At 39.7% G+C, this 21,559-nt stretch overlaps 1 protein-coding gene across 1 annotated transcript in view; it reads left to right on the top strand.

Moving 5' to 3' along the window:
- The window catches only part of PRTG (protogenin), a 75,375-nt gene that overhangs the window by 12,705 nt on the left and 41,111 nt on the right, over nt 1-21,559 (top strand). Inside the window, exons 3-8 of the mRNA XM_068204023.1 lie at nt 17,014-17,158; nt 18,155-18,288; nt 18,569-18,706; nt 19,823-19,981; nt 20,522-20,681; nt 21,280-21,527. Of these exons, the coding sequence (XP_068060124.1) occupies nt 17,014-17,158; nt 18,155-18,288; nt 18,569-18,706; nt 19,823-19,981; nt 20,522-20,681; nt 21,280-21,527 (984 nt within the window). The remainder of the gene's footprint in view (nt 1-17,013; nt 17,159-18,154; nt 18,289-18,568; nt 18,707-19,822; nt 19,982-20,521; nt 20,682-21,279; nt 21,528-21,559) is intronic.

The following is a 21,559-nucleotide window of genomic DNA, read 5'->3' as shown; positions in this document are numbered from 1 at the left end:
CCTGGTAGATGAGCTCTGACCATGTCAAGAAATAGTCGTGTGAAGGTAACCTCACCAAGGTGTTGATTTAAAATAATTGAAATATTTATCCTAGGTAAGGTGACATAGGTTTGAATTGTTAGCATGGTCTGGCTGTAGTCCTCTTAGCAAGGATATTTCTGAAGGAACAGCAGAGCCTAGAATTCTATCAATGGGAAAAATACTCCAAGATTTTCTAAGAAGGCATAAAAAGTCATCCCGCTGCCTGCCCCAAGAAAGAATCATCTGCTGGACTTTATTTTTGCATAGCAGAGATGAAATCTATTGATGCTTCTAATAATGATTCTTGGTGGGGGAAGAAAAAAAATCAGTGTACAAATGGTGATCTTATTCCAAGGGGGCTATTGCGAGTCTGATCTTAAATTTACCAAATATTTATATTGTAGAACTGTGGTTGTTAATTTTCTGACATGTTAACATTTTGGATAGAACTTTGTCATGTCAATATTAATCTCTGTTTTTAAATTTTTCTAATACAGTATATTTCATCAGGACTGTTTATCCTGTTCCCTAGAGCAAATTCAAGATGAAACTGTTTTCTCTGTGTTTTTTTTTATCACTAGGACAACATGGAAATGTCTACTTAGGGGACAGAGAGATGGAACTTCTTGGGGTTTTTGTGTCTGGAAGTAGTTTTTGTTGTTGCTGTGACTAGAATTGGTTGTCCTGTAAGTTTTAAAGAGAAATCTCAAACTTTTTTTTTTTATTTTGGCATATATTCACACATCTTTACTCAGCTTGACTAGCTCAGAACAGGAGGTGATGTTTGTGCTGAGCCTGTTCTCATGAACACTGAGCTGGGCTTTCCCTCTAAGCAGTCCTGGACAGATGTAGAGCTGCTTTTTTTTCCTGTTCTGCATTAATGAGGAGCTGAAGTGTGATCTAACACTGCCTGGAGAAACCAGCTGGCACTGAAGGCTGGAAACAATGCTCTAATTACCTGGAGAGGAAGTTTAGGAGGGGAAGGGGGTGAGGTGGAGGTGTGAGTGGTCTCATGTGTCTAGAGGTCAGGAAGGGTATTGGTGGGAAGAGGCGAGTGCTGAGGAGAATCTTGTGGAGTGAGGGGACCTGGGCTTGGCTCGTTTGCAGATTGCCATGGGCACAAGTTCAGAGTGGAAGAGGACTGGGCACCTGGCAAAGACAGACTCAAGAGAGTGTGCCCGTCAGAGCAGCTGATCTTTCGGGACATCGAATGTGGACCCAGCAGGCCTGGACTTCCCTTGGGAACTGCAGAAAGACAAAGAATAATCTCCTAGGGATGCCTTGTGATGCCTGAGGCATCGCTAGTCTGGAGATCTTTAGAGTATTAAAAATGCAATTCTGCTCCAGCCAGAAGCTTCTGCAATATGTGACACTAGTCCACTTGTCCCAGCTTTTCATGGGAAGTCTTTGATTATGTCTTTCTTATGACCTCAATATTTGATACGAGGTTCTGAGGTCTGGTCAGTTGGAGCTGCAACAAGCTGGAGGAGCTGTCCATGATTGCAGCACATGGAGTGCTGTGAAGGACCAGTGTTGTGTCTTGGATGTCTGAATTTAGTGAATATTTCAGTCCCCCATCCAAATGTTTGTCCATACCCAACAGTAAAATTCAAATAATAATAGAATGTAATCTCAAGTTGTGAAAGTGGATGCAGTAACATTTGTGAAGAACTGTAGTGCAGAGCCCTGCAGGGAAGGCCAGAAGGAAGCTGGTAACTCTGTTGAGGGCAGTGTTTAACACAGTGTAATAAACAAGGAATGAGGCCACACACTGAACAGAGAGGAGAAAACAAAATATTGAATAGAAGCTCAGTATGTGAGCACCATTCATTTGGTGCTGTGAATAGTTGGGGAAGTGTGATTGTGCACTTGTATTGTTTCCTAAAGCATGTATATAAACAGAGCAAATCAGTTACATAAACAGAGTAATTTCTTCAGTTTCCCAGCTTCTGAGCAATTTCTGGTAAATTTTCATCATGTGTGTATACACACATTTAAGAGATATATAGAATGTGGGGGAAAGTTTAGGGATTAGCTTCACTTATCTAAAGATGTATGTAATTTAAAAAATGAAATAAATATGCTTGAAAGTATTAGAGTTTTATATGGGCAGGATATCATTAAAAAAATTTTGTAACAGAGGGTCTTGTGGCAGCTTCTTAAAAACGTAAGTTTGTCAGAACATTCTGATTCAACCAAAACATGGGCTGGTATATGGGCATGTATTTAGCAATAACTTTAACTTGATAATAATAGTCCTCAGGTAAAATTTATATATATATATATACACACAAGTATGCACTCTCTGCTGTTTGACAGTACAAAATTTACTCTTTCTGTCATCTGACTGAGGTGAAATCAGGTGTATTGCTGGTGCAGAGGAGAAGAGCTTTTTTGAGGTGCCAGGCAGGACTGTGGGCTCCAGTGCTGTGGAGGAGTTGACACCTGTGGGTTTCATCTCCTCTTTCATCTGCTCTGTCTCTTCTCTCAAATATTTACTCCCCCACATAGCCTAGACTTCCACCTTGCTAGGCTACAGGTCTTATGCTGAGCCATAGGGCAGATTTTTGTAATAGAGCCCTGCAGTCACAATTAGAGAAAAGCTCCAATACTTGTTTGTTTATTCTGTTTTCTCCCCTCATTTTCTTGCTTTTCCTGATACATTTATGTAAAGAATCTCAAAGGCAGTGGAGTATTCCAGACCTCTTGCCGTGTGTACATCTAGATCCTCTTGGGGATCTGTACATTTGGGTGCTGGGACCTTCTTTCTCTGAGGATGTTTTTCACAGGCCTGTTCAGAAGCTGGAGTTATGGGGAAATCTAAAGCATTATTTTTATTTATTTTAATTGTTCCTTTCCTCACTATTTAGTTGCTGCTGTGTTCACCATTGTCTTCCCTTTATCTAAATAATGGTTGCCTGGCCTTTCACAAACTTGTGATGGGGAAAGATGGTGACCACCTGAAACAATAATATCTGTGGCAGAATAGCCTGAGAACTTTAAATAACCAAAGGGGACCGTTTCCAAGGCAGCTAAGTGACCTTTGGATCCCAGGAGTAGACTATTCATAGAGGCAAAGCCTTTGTCCTGCTTTGACCAGTGGTCAGTGAACTCTGGCAGGCCCCTCGGCTCACCATCTTGGCCCTAGACTAGCAGCTGGTGATTGATTCATTTAACTGTCCAGATTCACATTCTTCTGTCAAGGACTTGTCAAGGAAGAAAAAGGTTCTATGGAGGGCTATTCATTTTACTAAAAGGAAGGGGATGCATTATATGATTGAGTGGATTACTTTTGGGTCAGAAGAGTTCCTGCATTGCTCCATTTTAATTCCGCCTTCAATCAAAGAGAGATTTAGTTTATCAGTGCAGTGTGGAACTCATGTAGAGGGACAGATAATTTCAATTCCATCAGTGCAATATGGTTTTTTTTTTTGTTTGTTTTTTGTTGTTTCCCCCTGTCCTTTCTGTGATTTGTCCACCCTGCTGTGTTTCCACCAAAAAAATCCATAGATTTTTGTGATTGGTTGATATGACAGAGTTAAGAATATTAATTACTATTCATCTCACTCTTAGATTTAATGTGTATGTTGTATGAGTATTAATGTTCCTAACTACCTCTCATATATGGTTTTGAGCAATCCAGGAAAGTGTCAAGTAAGTAAAAGGTCAGTGTGTTACCTTTTTTTTGGATGAAGAGAAAAGTGAGAAGAAAATAAATCCAACAGGATCAAACGAATAAGTTACTTTCCTGTAGACAACACAGATGATGGTAAAGCTGAAGGTAGAACCTTGTATTTTCTATCTAGTACCTGTTTTCACCTGAAACAATAGTTTATTGTAAAAACTCAGCGTTTTCTAAATTCTCGGGAGAACTGTTTTCCCTCTGCTGGTTTAGACTGCCCTTTTTTGTAAAACTAGGAATGTATTTCCATGCATAATGAAACTTGAATCATGTTTTCAGTTCTACAAATAATGCATCCAAAACACCAACATTGAATTGTGCTAGGGAGGTGTGTCTCAGCTTCAGTGTGTTGCCAGCTCCTCTTCCCATTTGCTCTCCAGCTGGGTTGTGTTTCCTTAGCATTAGGATTTCCTAGCTGGACCTCTCCATGAAGTACTGAGCAAAGCGCGTCGTTGCTTAGCTCCTTCCACTGGAAATAACAGGCATTAGAGAGAGATCCTGCCAGTTAACCTTCTGCCTCTGTCTGAATGAACACCATGAGCTGCAGCAGATGAAATACGACCTTCAAGTTTCTTTTCCCCACTCTCATAAGCTATGTATTGTTTTGGTTTGGCTTATTGAACGTATTATGAGGGATTTCTGATTGGCTCCAGGCCAAGGTATTTTACTTCTGCTGATGGAAGAACAAGTGCATAATTTAGGAGAAAATACAATGAAGCTTGATCTGTTGTATCTTTTTCTCTCCCTTTTTTGGGGTAGAAGGGAGAATTTTGTATTTGTCAAGATAAATGAATGGCTTAACTACCTTAAAAGCACAGGGGAAGATGGAAGTCTGAGATAATCTAACCTTGCTAACGCTTCTCTGTTATACACCTCTACATATGTGTCAGAAATCTGGGATAAGTAAAACACCTGTTGAATAGGCAGCCTTCTTTCATGGAGGCCTAGTGATATTCCTTTTCTGCCAGCAGCTGCATTTCCCAGGGATCAGTCCCCTTGCTTGGGACTTGCTTGTTCCAGGCTGGAGTAGGATGTCTGAGATGGGGATACCAGCTTCTCTGGGCTTCTGATAACACTTCACTCAGCGCTTCCCTGGTGGCTTTGATTCATGGCCTTGAGTTGGAGACAAACAATGAGCTTTAAAACATCATGGAAAGAAAAAATGGGTTGTCATTGTGTATTGGAAAATATAAGTAATCTAATAATTAGATGTATTATCTACTTAGTAGAACATGGCTGTTTGGTTGTGCTATGACTGGGAAAACTGGAAATCCAAGAGTCCAACAATTGTTTCCCACCCAAACAGTCAATAGCCATAGCAAGGTGACTTCCTCTAAAGACATTGAAGGCAAAATAATTTTTTCTGGAAGCTGCACTTCTGGTGTGTTTCATATGAAAATTGCAAGAGTTGTAAGCACTTCCCCCTCCTGTACCTCTAGAATTTTTCAGGTCTTCAATCTAATTTGAAGATTTAAGTAGCTTCAATAAATAGGTAGTACTGACAATGTCTTTTGTTGCTTGTTTTTTTTTTTTTCTGTGTGATGTTTGTTTCTGATTTTCTCTCTGCTTCTCTTGAAGTTTAGGACATTCAGATTTTAAGTGTTAGTTACTACTCTGCTGAAAAACTGTCCCTGGGTGAGATCTCTGCACTGTGTAATGCAGTAGTGGGCATTTGGTGACAGGGAAATGAGCTGCAGGCATTTGGCCCTTGAGAGTGGAGGCATTTCTTCTTTCCTTTCCCCGTGGGAATGAGGAAATGTTGACATTTGGAGAGGGGGCTGAAGGGCTTGAATTCCCAACACCCCTGCTCAGCGTTTTGCATTGAAATGGTCTTTCATCCTGGGATGCTGATTCTGAAACACTGTAAGCAAAAAATGGAGAGTGCTCCTATCTCTCAGGAATAGCATTTCTGACAGTCTGGAGACTTAACAGCACCACCATATCAACTTACACTCATTCATGTGGGGATGGTGTCAGTTTGCCACTGTATGAAATGAAACCCCTTCCTCTGCCTTCCCCCAGATGTGAGCGAAGGCGCAGGGTGGGTGGTGCAGCACAGGAATGTGTGGGGCCCCTCTCCTGGCCTGGGATGTGCTCTCTGGTGCTTCCTCTGATTGATGAGCTAGGCAGAGTGAGGTGAAGAGTGGGTTTTGCATTCTGCTTCGGGTCTTGTTTTATTTTAGCCAGGGATAGCATTTATTAATTTATAGAGATACAAGACAAATAAATAGAGGTCTTACCCTTCTACTGGCATCTGCAGTGAAATTCATTGGTCAGAATGGGGCAGATTTATGCTTCCGGTGCTGCGGACTTTTGTTGCAAAGTGCTGAAATTGTCTCTTCTGTGTTGCACTGAGCGATTATTAAAGTTTTCTTGTTCTTTGAGGAACTTTGAAATCATAGCAGTCAATCTTTAAATCTTTCATGTTCTATTTTGATTTGTGTGGGTTTATTTTGCTTTTGTTGGTTTTGTTTGGTTTTGTGGGGGTTTTTTGGTTTTTCTTTTTGGATGCCAGATTAGATTAGTTGTGAAGGGAGATGCCTTTTGTTGCAAAATCCTGCTTGTGTTCTGATCCTTGTCTTCATGTTGTAAAGTGCAAAACTGTGCTGGATGTTCCCCATGCAACAGTTGGGCTATTAAGCAGAACTAATTCTTCACAGAATGGCAGCAACTCCAAAGAAAGGCATCTGTGGGATTAAGCATAGATACTAGAAGGCAATCACTGGGCAAACTGCTGAAGGAAATCAGTCGTTGCAAGGGAGAAAGTGGTGTGTTCTTTCTCCTGAATGCGTGCAGCCACACAAGTAGAACAGCTTTGAAGCTGGTTAATGTGGCTTACTGTGTGCCTTTTCTCTCCTATTTCCTATGCTTCTTGTCTGCAGAAGAGCAGAAGGGAATTCCTTGATAAGTGCATTAGCATTTATTGTGCCTTCTGGGGCCACACACTGTTGCCTGGATGATAGATAGACTGAGAAGGGAAAACCCCAGCTGGGATGCCTTCAGAAGTGAAAAGATCAAATCTCTCATGCTTGTTTACATGGTTCGGTAAGGAATGTCAGTCACACCATCAATAAACTGCTGAATCTATAGAGCCACATTTTTCAAAGCCTCGAACTTTTAATTCCTTTCAAACAGTGCTAGTGATAACTCCTGAGGTGATATGTTTGTCTGCTTTTGTTGGGAGGGGTGGTAGTAGTATATTTTTGGCCTCCTATTAAATGATTCAGGTGTAGTAAGGCAATGTGTGTACTCATGTGAGTAGCTTGCATGTAGCTGCAAGAGCGGTGGCATTTTTGCAATATTGGTAGCTGCAATATTCTACCAAGGTAGAATAGCAAGACCTGGATGTATTACCCTGTACTTTCTTCCCTCACAGATTGAGAATTCTGCTGCATGCCCTTGCATTGCAATATTGGATTCTCATCTCAGTGTGGCTCTAAGAGCAGCTGATGGGCAGGAGAGCAAAAGTGTTAAATAAGGCATTCAGGGGCTGGTAGTGTGTCAGTGAGGATCCTCCTGTTATTTTCTCTGGCACATTGCTGCTGCCCAGGATCCCATTTATTGTTACAATTATGTTAATATGGCATGAATAACAAGGTCTGTGTCTGTTCCAGTGGTTTGAAGTGAGGAGGCAACAATACATTCTAATAGTCACCTTGTCAAATTGTGCCTTTCTGTTCCTGCATGTGTGTTTCTGCATTGAAGAGAACTTTTAGATGAGTGATTATCCACTTCTGAGGAGCCAGTTTTCCTCAACTGTTTTGAGATTTTTTTTTCATAACATACTGAGTGGACATGCTAATTATGAACTCTTTCTCTTGCTAAGGTTAACACTTTCCAAAACTTAGTGCTGCCTGTTTAGCAAAAGAAAAGAGTATATTTCTTCAAGTACAGTATATCCTGAGAAGAAATTACTGCTTTTATCCTTGAAAAAAAATGATCAGTATCAGAGAGATTCCTGATGTATTGTGATGGTGTTGAGTTATTTGTTCTTAACTTATCAAGGTTTTCCTCCTTTCCTGTGAACTGTCTTCAAGATGCATCCACTTGAGGCCTCTTCTCTTGACTTTCTGCACTGGAATTGATCAGAAACTTGCTCACAAAACTTCTATTCTGTATGTGGATATCATGAAACCAGGACAGTGGAGAAGACAATATATTTTCCTACTTTATGAGGATACTGTAAGTGTGAAGGAATAAGGATATAGTGGAGCAAAGAAAGGATAAATGAATACATTTCCCTAAAAACCTGGTCCAGAATAGCCCAGTTGACTTCCAGGATTTCAGGAAGAGAAAATACTACATGTTAAACTTCAGACTGGTCCTAACTTTGAGAAGCTGGTGGTGAAAACTGCTGCCTGTGTGTGGCCATAAGCACTTTTATAGAATCTAGTCCCAGCCCAGATGATGGAGAGCTGAATGATCTTCAGTGGGCAAATTCAGACTTGGTTATTCCTGTACAGGGATTTTTTAAATGATCATTTGTCAGCCACTGAATTAGGAGCTTTAAAGAAAGAAGCAGGGGGACCTGAAAGTGTTAGAGGAAACAAATGAGATTGCAGCTGACATCTCCAAGGGAACTTTTGTTCAAGGGTGCTCAGGCTGTTGACCTCTTTGCTTCTCCATTTCATTGCCTTTAGATTATAGCATTCTTCAGTAACCAGAAAAGTAGTGGGTAGTTTGGAAATGGGCAATTTTTAAATTTTTGGTTTTTAAAGCGGAGACACTGGACATATTTTATAAGTATGGGTTTTGTATATGAGGCTAATGATTTATTTTCTCCCTTATCAGAGACTGGAGAGTAATTCCTGGTGATCTGCATCTTAGATTGGAATTCATTGACTCTAAAGTCAATGCACTTCTTAGATATCTGTGCAAGTTGGTGAGAATATGAGAGAGGAATGGAAAAAATGAGAGCATACCTTTGTTTCTTACATTTTCCATTACCTTCTTTGTTGCATTTCTCTCTCATTATTTAGTTTAGTGTGGAAGTAAGTATGTGGTAGGCTTGGAGTAATTGTTTTTGCAAGAAGGTGACCATAAGTTTTAGCAGAGCAGTTTCCCAAATTGTCTGGCACTATGTTGGAGGCAAACTGCAGTAAGCTGTGCAAAGGAGTTCAGCAGTCAGGGCCTTGGAGAAGATTTGTCCGGAGCAGAAGTAATGAGTGGAGAACAGCAGAAAGGGCAGATGGCCCAAATCCTCACCCATCACCTCATCTGGGATCTTCTTGCTATTAATCAGTGAAAGCTTTCTTTAATTACCCCTATATACAGAGCATTTTCTCATCCCTCCAAAACTCAGAATATGATTTTGAAAGGGTTTTGCAGGCTAATGCCTCAGAAAAATTTGCTACTTAGATACAACAGTACTGTTCTGTGAACTGAAATGTGAGGAGCACATGGTGTGAAGGATCAGTTTTATCTAAAGGGAGTGTCAATTTTCATGGCCAAACCTGGCTCATATTCTGTGCTTGTGTCTTTCACACTGTAGAAATGGGGTTTCTAATCTTGTTTGTTTTTTGCAATATTTGGGCCTTTTAAATTTTTTTAAAATTATTATTGTTTAGGTTTGTGTTTTCAGGAACCCAAGTTGTAGTGCTAAGCTAGCAGCTCATAAAAATACAGTTCTGTAATTTTCCACTCTGCAGGGTTTTCCAAAGCATCAGAATGATTGCTGTAGAATATCATTGCATTCTGTATAAGCTGTAATTCTGATCCACATTCTCTAAAATGTTAAAATGCCTGCTGGGAGATTCTAAATGTCAAATGGTTAAAACAATTGTGGGATAGAGAGATTATTAGGTTTCCCATATCAATTATTGATAGTGTCAAATCCATGTGGCAGTTTCAGTCTCATTTAACCTCCCTGTTATTTAATTGTGGGGTAATAGTTTGAGTCTGGACTCCTTTTTCAGTGCAATTCTGAACCATCATCCTTAAAACTGCTGCTACAGTGTTCATACTAAAGGGAAGGATTTTCTTCCTCAGATTTGATATCAGTAATTCAAGGCTGCTTTTTGATTTGGTCTCTATCTTATTTTTCTTTCTTCCTTCAATTATTTCTCTTCTGTTACATAATATCTGATTTGGGTGTCATTTCCCCCCACACTTTTTATGTGCAACCTCTAGATTTCCCAGGAAAGTTATTTTCTTTTTCATATTGAGAAATTACATGTCATAGTTATGGCAAACCCATGTGTTTCTGTTGTCTTAGGTCTGTCAATCCTGCTTTTTTTCAAAGGGTGAGTTTGTAGTAAGCAGCTTCAAAGAAGAAACAAAAGGCAGGAATTAAAGCTAAAATAGGAAGTTGGGAAACAAAACAGAAAGGTAAAATGAATGCTCTTAGCAGGATGACTGCATTTCCAGGCAATTTGAGTGCATACTGATTCTAGAGTCATGTCTAACCGTTTAGTGTTAGTACCTCATTAAAATCCAGGGATTAATAGCAGCAATCTCCTTGTTGTACATTAAAAGGATTTAGTTTAATTTGGGATTAGAGGGTACAAGGTGCCATTCTAGCAAAGCTTTTCCCAAGATATCAGTGAGGTGAAGTGAGATAGCTTAAAGACTCTGGTTTTTCTGACTATTGCAGTAATGCTACACACACACACACACACACACACACACACACACACACACACATACGTGTATGGATTTTAAAACTGGTGAACTAGTTCATTAATCCTTTAAAATGTATGCTACCTTTGGAAGTGAAATTGTCTGGAAAAGCTTGTTTGAAGTGTAAAGAAAGGCACCGAAGGTGTGGTTGGGCCTGGGTTACTTCAAGGACATTAAAATCTGTGGGTCCTGGTGTTGGAGATTCCATCTGTAATCAAGACTTCCCTGTGCATTAGGTAAGGATAATGTGCAGTGTTCTGCTCTCCTGTCCTGCAGCTACACAGGGGTTGGAACAGGATGGATCATTATTCTCCTCCCCTTTATCCCTCCTACAGGTGTTTCTCAGCATGCAAGTGAGAAGAACAACCATCCTGAGAGCCTGAAGTTATATCTGAGAAAAGGCCTATGAACACTACGGTCCCCTTCCTAGTTTTAGACTTTTGGGAGAAGGAGAGAACAGTTATTTAGTTGTTTTGTCACTATCAGTTGCTTTTTGTTAGGCTAGCACAACTTGTTAACATAGCAATATGTGATAGCACTTACTGCCAGGGATTATTAATACAGAGAAAGAAAAATGCAGTTTGAAACTTATCATGTAATAAGTTAAACACCTGATACAGCATTCTCCAGAATTTTCATTGAGTTCTTAACATGTGGGCAGTGATGTCAGCAGCCTGTACGATTTATCTGATTATTTATTTAGTGCCACCCTATTTTTTTTTTTAAGCAACTAATTTTGTTCCAATTAAGTTTAAGTATTAGCCTTTCAGCATGGTTTGGTTATTAATTAAAACTAAGTATATTAAACTAAAATTTTAGCCAATAGTAGCACAAAACCATGCAATTTCAGAATAGCTGTTTAAAATGCAAGGTTTTAGAAAAAATGTATTTTAATTAAGCTTATTTTTCCAGCCATTCTGGCAGAAATTAAAAATAACAGCTGGCTTAAGTGAAAAAGACACACTTTGCAATTTATCAGAAGAGTTAAATCTCTGGTAATTTATAAGAATGCCATTACCAGTATGTTGTTTGAATTACAGACTTTTATAGCAGAATGAACTGACACTTTTCCTTAGTGCCTGAAAGGGCCAAATGTGTTCTGGATGATATCACTTCCTCTTACTGATGGAGCTCAGTTCCATCTCAGCTCAGTTGTTTGCCTTAAATAATGGCCATTAGAGGAGGGAGATGTGCAGACAATGAGTGAGATAAAGTCTTTGCAGATGCAGTTGCCTCCCTTATTTCCCTGCTCCATGCCAATAGTTTCCACTCAGCAGCCTCACCTGAACTTCCCATGCTGGAGCTAAAACCTCTATTGCTTTTTCTGGTCTTACAAATATACAAAGAAGTATTAGGGAGAACAGGGAACAATGACTCTCATTAATCAGTAAGACTATCACTTCTCTCTTGAGATTCCTTTCCCAGAGCTAATCAGATCCCAGTTCTTTTATTCTTCCCTTAGGTCAGGTGTTTTTCTCCTGAAATCTCTTATTTTTATGCCTTACATTTTAAACACAGTAATTCTAGGTCAAACAACACTTGATTAAAGTTCTAAGGGTGAGTGTAAGAAATCACTCTGCTTGTGGTAGCACATACAGATGCCCTTTCACAGTAATCCCTTTTCACTTACAGTTATGAAAGTCTTTACCCATATTGCTGTATTTGTGTGACACTCACCTCTGAACTGTATGTATTAAGCAGAACTGGGACTCCAAAAAGCTTAATTTTTACTAGCATCTATTGGGAAACTCAGAGAAGATTCACCCATTGTATCACTTGACAGCAGCCCCAGCTCTGTGTGCTCCGCATGCTCGTTCAGAAATGAGGAGAAGGGCTTGGTGTCTGCAGTTGTGCCAAGTATCTGGATCTGTCAGTGTATACTCATATAAAGTTTATTCCAAATCCAGATCCAGACCAAAGTGTGTCATTTGAGCAGCAAATCATTGGAAATGTGTGTCTATGTAGCCAAGAGGCATGGCAGAATGCCTTTCATAATCTCTCCTAAGCTTCATTCCTGCAAGAACAGAGAAAACTCAAAAACTCCAAGAAAATATGTGCAAATTGGCTTTGATGTTAAAATACAATGCACACATATATTTCTTGGATTTTTCAACACTATTTCAGAGAGAGTGCCTCACAAAAACTAGATCAAGAAGACAAGAGATGTCTTGTGCTTCCCTGAAATCTATTTCTTTAGGAGAAGCCATAGCTTCTTTTTAACATACAAGTTTATTTTTCTCAAATGAAATCTCTTCACCAGAGAGTTTAAAAAAATTGGGAAGATTCTTGGTTTCACTTGAAGGGTTAGGGCTATTGTGAAATTCTCAATAGCATTAACAGATGCCTTGTACAAATGGCATTATGCACTTCTGTTCTTTCCACCTGAGCAGTTCATCTCTCTGAGTGGCCATTATCTCTTGAGAAACACTTGTGCATCACCATCATGTGCTGCAGTTTCTTAAAATTTGGTGCATTCCGGTTATTGAAAACTGTGCTGTTGTTTCAGTTCTGGGTTTATCTTTCGTTCTTACAGGTTTTTTATTTCACAGTTGAAGTCCAGTCTTGGGCTAGAGTCAGCTGTGATAAATGAGTAATCAACATGTAGGTTGTTGGAGTTTTTTTGCCTCTTAGGAAAGCTCATTCAGAAAATGAGTTCATAATGGCATGAAGTGTGTAAGTAGAAAGTGCAGTGTGTAAGGGAGAAGGTCACTGGATTTGTGTTGCAGCAAGCTTCATTTCAGGAGGGAATGAAGTGGGTGTGTGTTGTGCTTCTTTTTTGCTTGTTTGTTTGGGCTTTTTCTTTTCATAATTAAAGTTGGTGAAGGACTGCTGCTGCATACAAACAAAAGGTGTGAGGCATGAGCTTCTTAAGTTTGACGTCTTCATACCTTAATAGTTAAATCTGTAAGCCTGCTTAGGTACACAGAAGGTTTTTACATGATGCAGGATAGTATTCGATCCATGTGCATCAGCAGCAGTTCTCTAATACTTCATCAGTGTGTCACAGAAAGCAATCATTTGGGTTTTGAGCCTGTGGATATTTGCCTCGATGGTAACTGAAGGAACTCGCACCAGAACTGAAGTCTGATTTCTCTCTGCATAGATAACATTGATGGCATAAATCACACAGTTCTGCCCAGTAAAGATCTTCATTCTCAGAAGTAACTGTACAAATACACGCACCTCTTACATAAATTTCAGGAACTTGTACAAGTAAATACAGTTTCTAGTTATTGTCTTCTGCTTCTGTAAGCATTTGATATCTTGCAAGTTAAAAAGGGTGGGAGCGTCAGCTTCTCAGAGTAGCATTAATCATTTTGTTTTGGCTATAAATCTGGAAACAAAATGATTAAATAGACTGGAGAAGAGCTGGGGGAAACTCAAATAAAAAGGCACTTACATTTATTGCGTTGCAGGGTTGTTTTTGGGAGCAGGGTATGTCTCTTGAGACTTTGTTTCTTATCCATTTTATAGAGCTCTGGCCTCTTAACAGCACTGCTTTAATGACTTGTTCTTGGGGTTCTGAGTTGGAATCAATGCTTGCCAGGAAAACAAGCCTGTTACAAAAAGGTCAAATTTCACGAGACAGCAATACACTTGTAAAAACAGATTTTACTGGAACAAATAAAGTCAGAATTAAGAAGAAACCAGAGATGTACATAAAGAAAGATACAGAGGGAGCAATTATTGAGCTAAACTGATAAACAATGTATGAACTTAGATAAGAGGTAAGCAGGGATTTTTTGTTTCTAAAAACTCCATTTAGTAGCATTAATAAGTTTTTTTGAAGATTTTGTGCAGTTCTTCATAGTTGTGACTTTTGCTGTCTTTAAAGATGAATTTTCAGGGGAAATACATTGTTCCTGATCAGGTGGGAAAATGTTCTTTGCATATCAGCTTCAATTAATAACTTGCATTGGACTTTCTATACAGTGTAGCTGAACCTGTTCCTGCCTGCTGTTGTGATGCCATTTTGTGGTCTGTGAAATACTAATTGCTCTCAGTTTGATTTGTAATTCTGGAGAGTGTCACTTCTGTCTTTAATCTACAGCTGTAATGTACTGAGTGCACAGAAGTAATTCATTATTTTTATATACATAAATGAAAATCTGTATTGTGTTTCATTTGTCTTACTGTGTCTCTTTAAGTAACTTTATAAGAAACTTCTGGCTGCAATTTTATAGTTCCAATGGAGATGAAATGTTTAAAGCTGTGAAAGAGCTTTGCTTTAGTAAGCTGGTATGATTACTTTCTGCCTGGTAGCAATGATCATTTTTAATGCCACTGGCTGTGGTGCAGCTGTGCTACAGAATGGCTCTGAAAATCACATTGCATTGGTTTGGATTGTTCATACCATTTATTCCTTTATTACATTCCTAGAGATTCTATTTTGAAATGTGAGCAGACTTGTCTAATTTGTTGCATCATACTTTCAGTAAATAAATTAAGAATGCAAAGCATTGTATTTTCTGTTACAAAGAAAATCTGTTAAGAGTGGCACTAGGGAAATATTCTGAATCCAGGTGAACGCACGTTTGTGTAGGGAGAAATTAGAATGAAGAAGGGAAGAAAGTAACACAAGCTTAGATTCTTTTATTCCTGTTTCTTCTTCTTTTCCCCCACCTCTCTGTTTTGTGGTGGAACACTGCAGGAGAGCTGGATGGCATCAAATCTAGCACAAAGCAAATCCAGCAAGTTTAGCAGTATGGGAACAACCTGCTCTATGTGCAGGTTATTTGCCTTGTGCTGAGTCTGTTCTGTGAAGTGAGCTTTTGTGAATAGTCAAAAAACAAAGTCTTTTTTACTTTTGATTATTCCTTTGCAATGAAAAGAAAACCTGTTAAGGCAAGAACTGCTTTTGTGTCTCTCCAACAGGTTTTAAATGTGAGAGTTCCGTTATAACACCTTTATGCATATTTTGGGGGTTTTTATGTGTTCTTAAACCTGGTACTGCTAATAAGTGAAAGAAAGAGCAAAAAGTAGAACCTAGTTCTGTTGGTGAGAGAGGACAGTTCTGTCTGCAGTGAAGGTGGGGAGGGAACAGCCTCAAAGTGTGTCTGGGGCTGTGTAGGTCTGCTGCCAAAAGCACAGGTTTGGCCATAGCAGTGGGTACTGGGGCATCTCTGCTCTCTGTGTCCGGGTGGCTGAGCCACCTTCCAGGTGCCAGACCTAGTTTACAGTGGCCAGTGTCTGCAGCATGTGGCTCCAGCTGCTTTCAGGTGCTTTTGCTGTACAAGGTGGATCTGTGGTCTTGTTATCCACAGTTTTTGGGAGGTCTGTTCATGAAGCTGCAGCACTTTGCTAGTGTGATTAGGAACACTAATTCCTGCAGTGCTGATGCAGCTACAGGAATGCAGTGCAAAACAAGGGCATTTATTCACACCTGGAAAGTGAAATAGGCATGTGAGTAATAGGAGTCTTTCAGTTGTGTAGTTAGGCCTGTGCTAGGAGTTAATCTGGGGGGGGACAAGGTGAGTTCATGTATCCTTCACACCTCAGTATTAATCTGTCAATGCTGTGCTGTGCCATTAAAATGATGGGGAGGGGGAACACTCAGTAGAATGCCTGGTGTGCATCAGTGCTGTGTATTCTCTGAGGATGTCTTGGAGTAAATAGGATGACAAACCTTTTCCATTAATAAACAAGTAAAACAGAGATATTATTTAAACACAAAACTTGAATATTAAGAGACAGGTAACTTTCTACTGTTGGTCTGTCTATTGCAATCATGTTTCTCTATCATTTATACAGGAGTAGAAATTTAATTGGAATCTGATTTAAAAAAAAAAACAAAGGAAGTACCGTTAGGTTTACAGAGATTGCTCCCTCTGCAGTTACAGGAGGTGGAAACGTGAAATTATTTGTGTTATCCAAAAGGAGGTGCTCCTGAAGAATTGTTCTGTTAGTTGTAAGTAGCAGTAAATAAGCAATTAATTAGCAGGTTTTGTATTACTTTTCCTTGTTTTTGAGCAAGGAAATCCAACAACTGATCAATTTCTTAGCTATTAGCTGCAGAGTATCTATTGATCTGCCACTTCAGTTGGCTCAATATTGTGAACTTCTCAAGTTGTAGGTGCTCAAAATGATGTTGATGCTCTGTGCATCAGACATTAGCTTGGTGACTGCTCAGACTGAAGAAACATTAGCTTGGGATAAAAGTATTCTCATCTGCTTAAACTTATTTTGAGATCTATTTTTGTTTTTGATATCTTTTTCTTACCACACATGAACTTGTACAACTCTGCAAATGCTTTCTTTTATTAAAGTGAGTCAGGAACCAAAAGTTGTTTTGGAAATTTCCTATTGCAGTCAAATTTTTTAAGGCTGTCCCAAACTAGTTGAATTGACTTGAACTTTGTTAGTCTAATAATTGATATGGTTTCCAGCTGCATGCCAGTCAATTTGTATGCTTAATTCTATTTGAGCGTGTCATATTTATTTTCATTGAAACATTTTTTTACTGAATTAGGTTAAAGCAAAGTTATTTTAAGTAAACCTTCAACCAGTGAAAACAAGCTATTGAGCTAAGCTGACAAGGCAGTTAGATCCATCTTTCTTTGCATACAGAAACAAAAGGGCTATGTGAAGTATTTCTGGGTATTTTTGCAAGTCAATCTATGAACTCGAGTTTGATTTAACCAGGAATTTTTTCTCACTTCAGTCCCTTAAAATTGATGTTCTCTTGTTTTTAGCCATTTCTGCATTTGAAGTCCAGCCACTTTCAACTGAAGTCCAAGAAGGTGGGGTAGCTCGATTTGCCTGTAAAATAACAGCAAACCCTCCTGCCACTGTGACATGGGAAGTGAATAGAACAACTTTACCCTTAGTCATGGACAGGTATGTAGGATTACACATTTTAGAATGTATTTCATTCTTTGCTATCATTCTGATCCTGCTACAAGAAGAAAATCTGAATACTTGCAATGCCATTACATGAAAAAGGTTCCATGTCAACTATTGAAATAGCTGGTCATAGGTATGTTGCTAATGAATTTTAAATAGGTGTTATGAGTGCAGACCAGAGTCACCCACTATTGTCTGCACAGTAATCACTGATCTTTGAATTCCTACTGGTGAATTTTGTATGCAAGTCATCCTCAGGAGCAGGCATTGCAGTGGGGAATGGAATGGATGAACTTTGGCTCTGGGAGTTGCTTGAACTGGTGGGATTGCTTTCACTGAAGAATTGATGCTGAACTTGTATTTCTTTAGAGGGACAATAAAGAATTGCATTTACAGCAAATTGAGTTAAAACACTTGATACCAGGGAAATTCTATGCAATGGGGTCTTCTCATGAACTGATTAACCTGAAGAATACAGTCTGCTCTCTGCTAGATTCTTTTCCATGTCCAGTTTCATTGAACTGACTCCTGTGCTTTTTGACCTGTAATTCCATTTGAAAATGTCTAAGATACCCCGCATGCAAAGGAAGGAAAAAAGAGAAACTAAAAATTGAAACCATAGGTGGGTTTCTGGGAACTGTACACCAGTTATGCCCATATATCAGAAGCTGCTGTAAAAAATTAGCGAACCTGAACAGTATGAATGTAGTAGCAGGCTAAAGAAGGCTGGGATGGTTGATTCTGCGGGTGAGAAAGATCTGCTTGTCGAAAGTAAATTCCTCTGCTCTCATTGTGGTGCTGAGGGGAATTTCGCCCCTAGTTCAGAAAGGCAGGAAGGTGAGTCATGTATTGGGAATGTTTTTGAGTCTCCAGCCTGCTGTTCCCAGGTCAGTGTAGCAATGGTTGTTTGTAAATCAAGGAGTTAATTCCACCACCGTGTTCATTGGCTGAATGTTTATCTACATTTCTTATTTTTGGTTTCTGTGGCAGGATAACTGCTCTGCCTACAGGAGTGCTTCAGATCTATGGTGTTGAGCAGAAGGATGCTGGGAATTACCGCTGCGTTGCCACAACTGCAGCCAATAGACGTAAAAGCACTGAGGCAGTGCTGAGTGTTATTCCAGGTATTTATCATGCGAGATTTTTTTCAGTGGCACCATCTTCTTTTTCTTACAATATAGCAAAAACACATAAAAGCTGTCCAAAATGTCCAAATAATTTTGCTTGCTTTTATCTTGTGCTAAAATATTGTTCAATGTAAGTTTCTCCAGTTATGAAAATAAGGCTTTGGTGCAAATGTAACTCTCAGCACCTTTAAAAAAAAGTTGTTTTATTTCATATTTAATTGAGTTTTTGTTCAACTGTGCTCACTTTTTTATAATTTTTTTTTTTATCTCTGCAAAGCCTCAGACTTGAAGCCTTTTCACAAGCCATCTATAATAGCTGGTCCTCAAAACATTACAGCATCTCTTCATCAAACTGTCATACTGGAGTGTGTAGCCACAGGGAATCCAAAGCCAATCATCTCATGGAGCCGGTTAGGTAGGTCTTAAAATTACAGCATGCAACCTTCAGCATGTGGAGAGGAAGTAAAACTGGAAAGAAAGGATTTGAGCAATTAGGTTTCTGTTCTGAGGCTTTGTGTAGTAGGTAACGATTAGGTTAGGGTAGGATGAGTGAACCACTTCCAGTTCTGTGCTGCAGTACTGCTGTCAAGGAACCCCGAGGTTTTCTGAAGCTTTGGACTCCCTGCTTCTGCTGTCAGTCTGCACTGTCCCAGGCACAGGGTGGGCACAGGGACAGGCAGGGTGGTGACCTCCAGGGATCCGTGACTGGAGTAGAACTGGTGGTGAGGACAGGTTGGGATGGCTGCATCCATGAAACAGACCTGTAAGAGTTCCTTCCACTCTTCTTAGAAGCCCTGTAAGAATGTAGTTTGCACCTGGTGCTAATGGGCCATTTGGACTATGAATAGATATAGACAAACCCAGGACAGTCAGCCTGGAAGGGGAGAAGGAATGCAAGAATAACACTGAGCAGTGCATCACATATTTTTCATTAAAACTACTTTCTGTTTTCATTCCAACCTGTACCTAAATGTGGAAGCCAGGACTGTACATGTAGAAGAAAACCATGAAAAATGTTCCTCCATTTCTATTTCTCAAAGTGTAAGAAATAAATGTATCTTTCCTGGTTGATTCAGTGGCTCTTACAGACAAACAAGTAGGAAAAAAGTTCACATTATAGTCATACAGCATTTGGTGTGAAAACAGGAGAAAGTACATGGTACTCAAGTGTGTTAGCTTTATCTGCAGTGTAATTCAGGAGATGGTTGATCATTGTTTGTAAAGACGATGTGGATGTTGGTAGTGATGAACTGAATCACAGTGCTAGGCAGATGGGAGGGTAACTTCAACTGAGGTGGTGAATTCCAGATATAAACCACTTAAGAAGTGATGAGGCCTAACCATCTGAATGGTCAGGTAGCTAGTGAAGATCAAAGTAAATGCAAAATGGAAACCTCTGAAAGCTGAACTGTGATTTCCTTTGCATTTTTTGACTTTTATACTCTAATCTAAGCCATCACTGCATAGACAACCCAATTTAGTTATTTAGATGAACAGCCTTGTAACCCACTTCTGCTGCTCTCTCACACAGACCACAAGTCCATTGATGTGTTCAACACCCGGGTCCTTGGGAATGGGAACCTGATGATCTCTGACGTGAAGGTGCAGCACGCAGGTGTCTACGTCTGCCGGGCCACCATTCCTGGCACTCGCAACTTCACAGTGGCAATGGCAACTCTCACTGTGCTGGGTGAGCCTGCTTACATTTTCAGTGTTTGAGCACCTTGTGTCTGTCCTGAGTTCTGCTGTGTGCTGGGCTGACATTTTATCTCAAACATCATGTGCCAAGGGCTGTAGGGAGTCTGCAGAGACTGAACAGATCACAGAACTGTGGCTGCATTCTTCTGTCTGTTGACTTAGATGAGAAGTGTCAGATACTCAAGATTTGAGATGTGAGCTAGCACTTGGAGATACCCAGGTGCAATGTTTGCTCTGGGAAGACAGGCTTTGTGTATCTATGAGAGAACAGTATGTCATATCCTGGAGTTTGATTTGTTTGTATTCATAAATGCATGAACAGAAATACTATCTGTGCAGATAGTGTATCTTTACACAAATGTGCTTTGTTTACAAGGAATGTGCTTTCTGCTTGTGTGTGTATGTGTTTGGGTGGCTTGATGAGAGAGGATTTTATTTGGATAACTAGTTATTATTATTGTTATGACTGTTCTTGCATTTGTAGGGGCTTGATTTTTTTAAACTATTTTTTCCTCTTGTAATTTATCTGTAGCTCCACCTTCATTTGTGGAATGGCCAGAAAGCTTAACAAGGCCTAGAGCGGGTACGGCTCGTTTTGCTTGTCAAGCAGAAGGAAATCCTGCCCCCAAAATTTCATGGTTAAAAAATGGAAGGAAAATACACTCCAATGGTAGAATAAAAATGTACAACAGGTAAGATTGCAATTGCTGTAGGAGAGCTGTGCTAGTGATATGCTAAAGATGACATTACCATAGCTAGCTACAGACAATCAAGATAGAACTCAACCTGAAATGGGTCATTAAATGTAGCAATGGATGCACATTAATCAATACCTAAAATCAGTAAGGCTTATTATGGTAAGTGCCTTACCTGGCAGGGAGGGTGGGCAGGACTGAACTGAAGAGTTTCACCACAGAGTTACTTTAGATTTACAGAGTAGCAGAATCTTGCTACTACTTCTGTTGAGTGAGCAGTTTATATTAAGGAGTTGGTTAAGGAATTACAAGCTTAAGGGTCTGCTTTTTGCAGGGAGGGAATAGGTGTGCAGTTTTGCTTTCACTGTGCCTGGCTTTGCAGGCACAAACAGAAACATGGCAGGTTTTGCAGAACGCTTCAAGGTCCTAAATTTCACTGCTGAGCATCCATTTGTAATAGAAGAATTTGTGGCATGTAAGTAAATTATACTAAATTTAGGAAGCAAAGGCGAACATAACTTGTTTCACTTATATGGAGTTAAGTTTATCCAAGATGTGAGCTTCTTTTCCACCTTTTTCTTCCTTTTGGCTGCAGTAAATTGGTGATTAACCAGATCATTCCTGAAGACGATGCCATTTATCAGTGCATGGCTGAGAACAGCCAGGGCTCCATTCTCTCCAGGGCCAGACTCACTGTGGTTATGTCAGAGGACAGGCCCAGTGCACCTTACAACGTCCACGCTGAAACCATGTCGAGCTCAGCAATCCTGCTGGCCTGGGAGAGGCCACTGTATAATTCAGACAAAGTGATTGCATACTCTGTGCATTACATGAAAGCAGAAGGTAAGCAGTTTGATTTCAGTGCCATCTAATGA

This window comes from Anomalospiza imberbis, chromosome 13 (assembly GCF_031753505.1).
Source record: "Anomalospiza imberbis isolate Cuckoo-Finch-1a 21T00152 chromosome 13, ASM3175350v1, whole genome shotgun sequence".
NCBI classification, from domain to species: domain Eukaryota; kingdom Metazoa; phylum Chordata; class Aves; order Passeriformes; family Viduidae; genus Anomalospiza; species Anomalospiza imberbis.
This window is presented reverse-complemented; position numbering and strand designations above follow the sequence as displayed.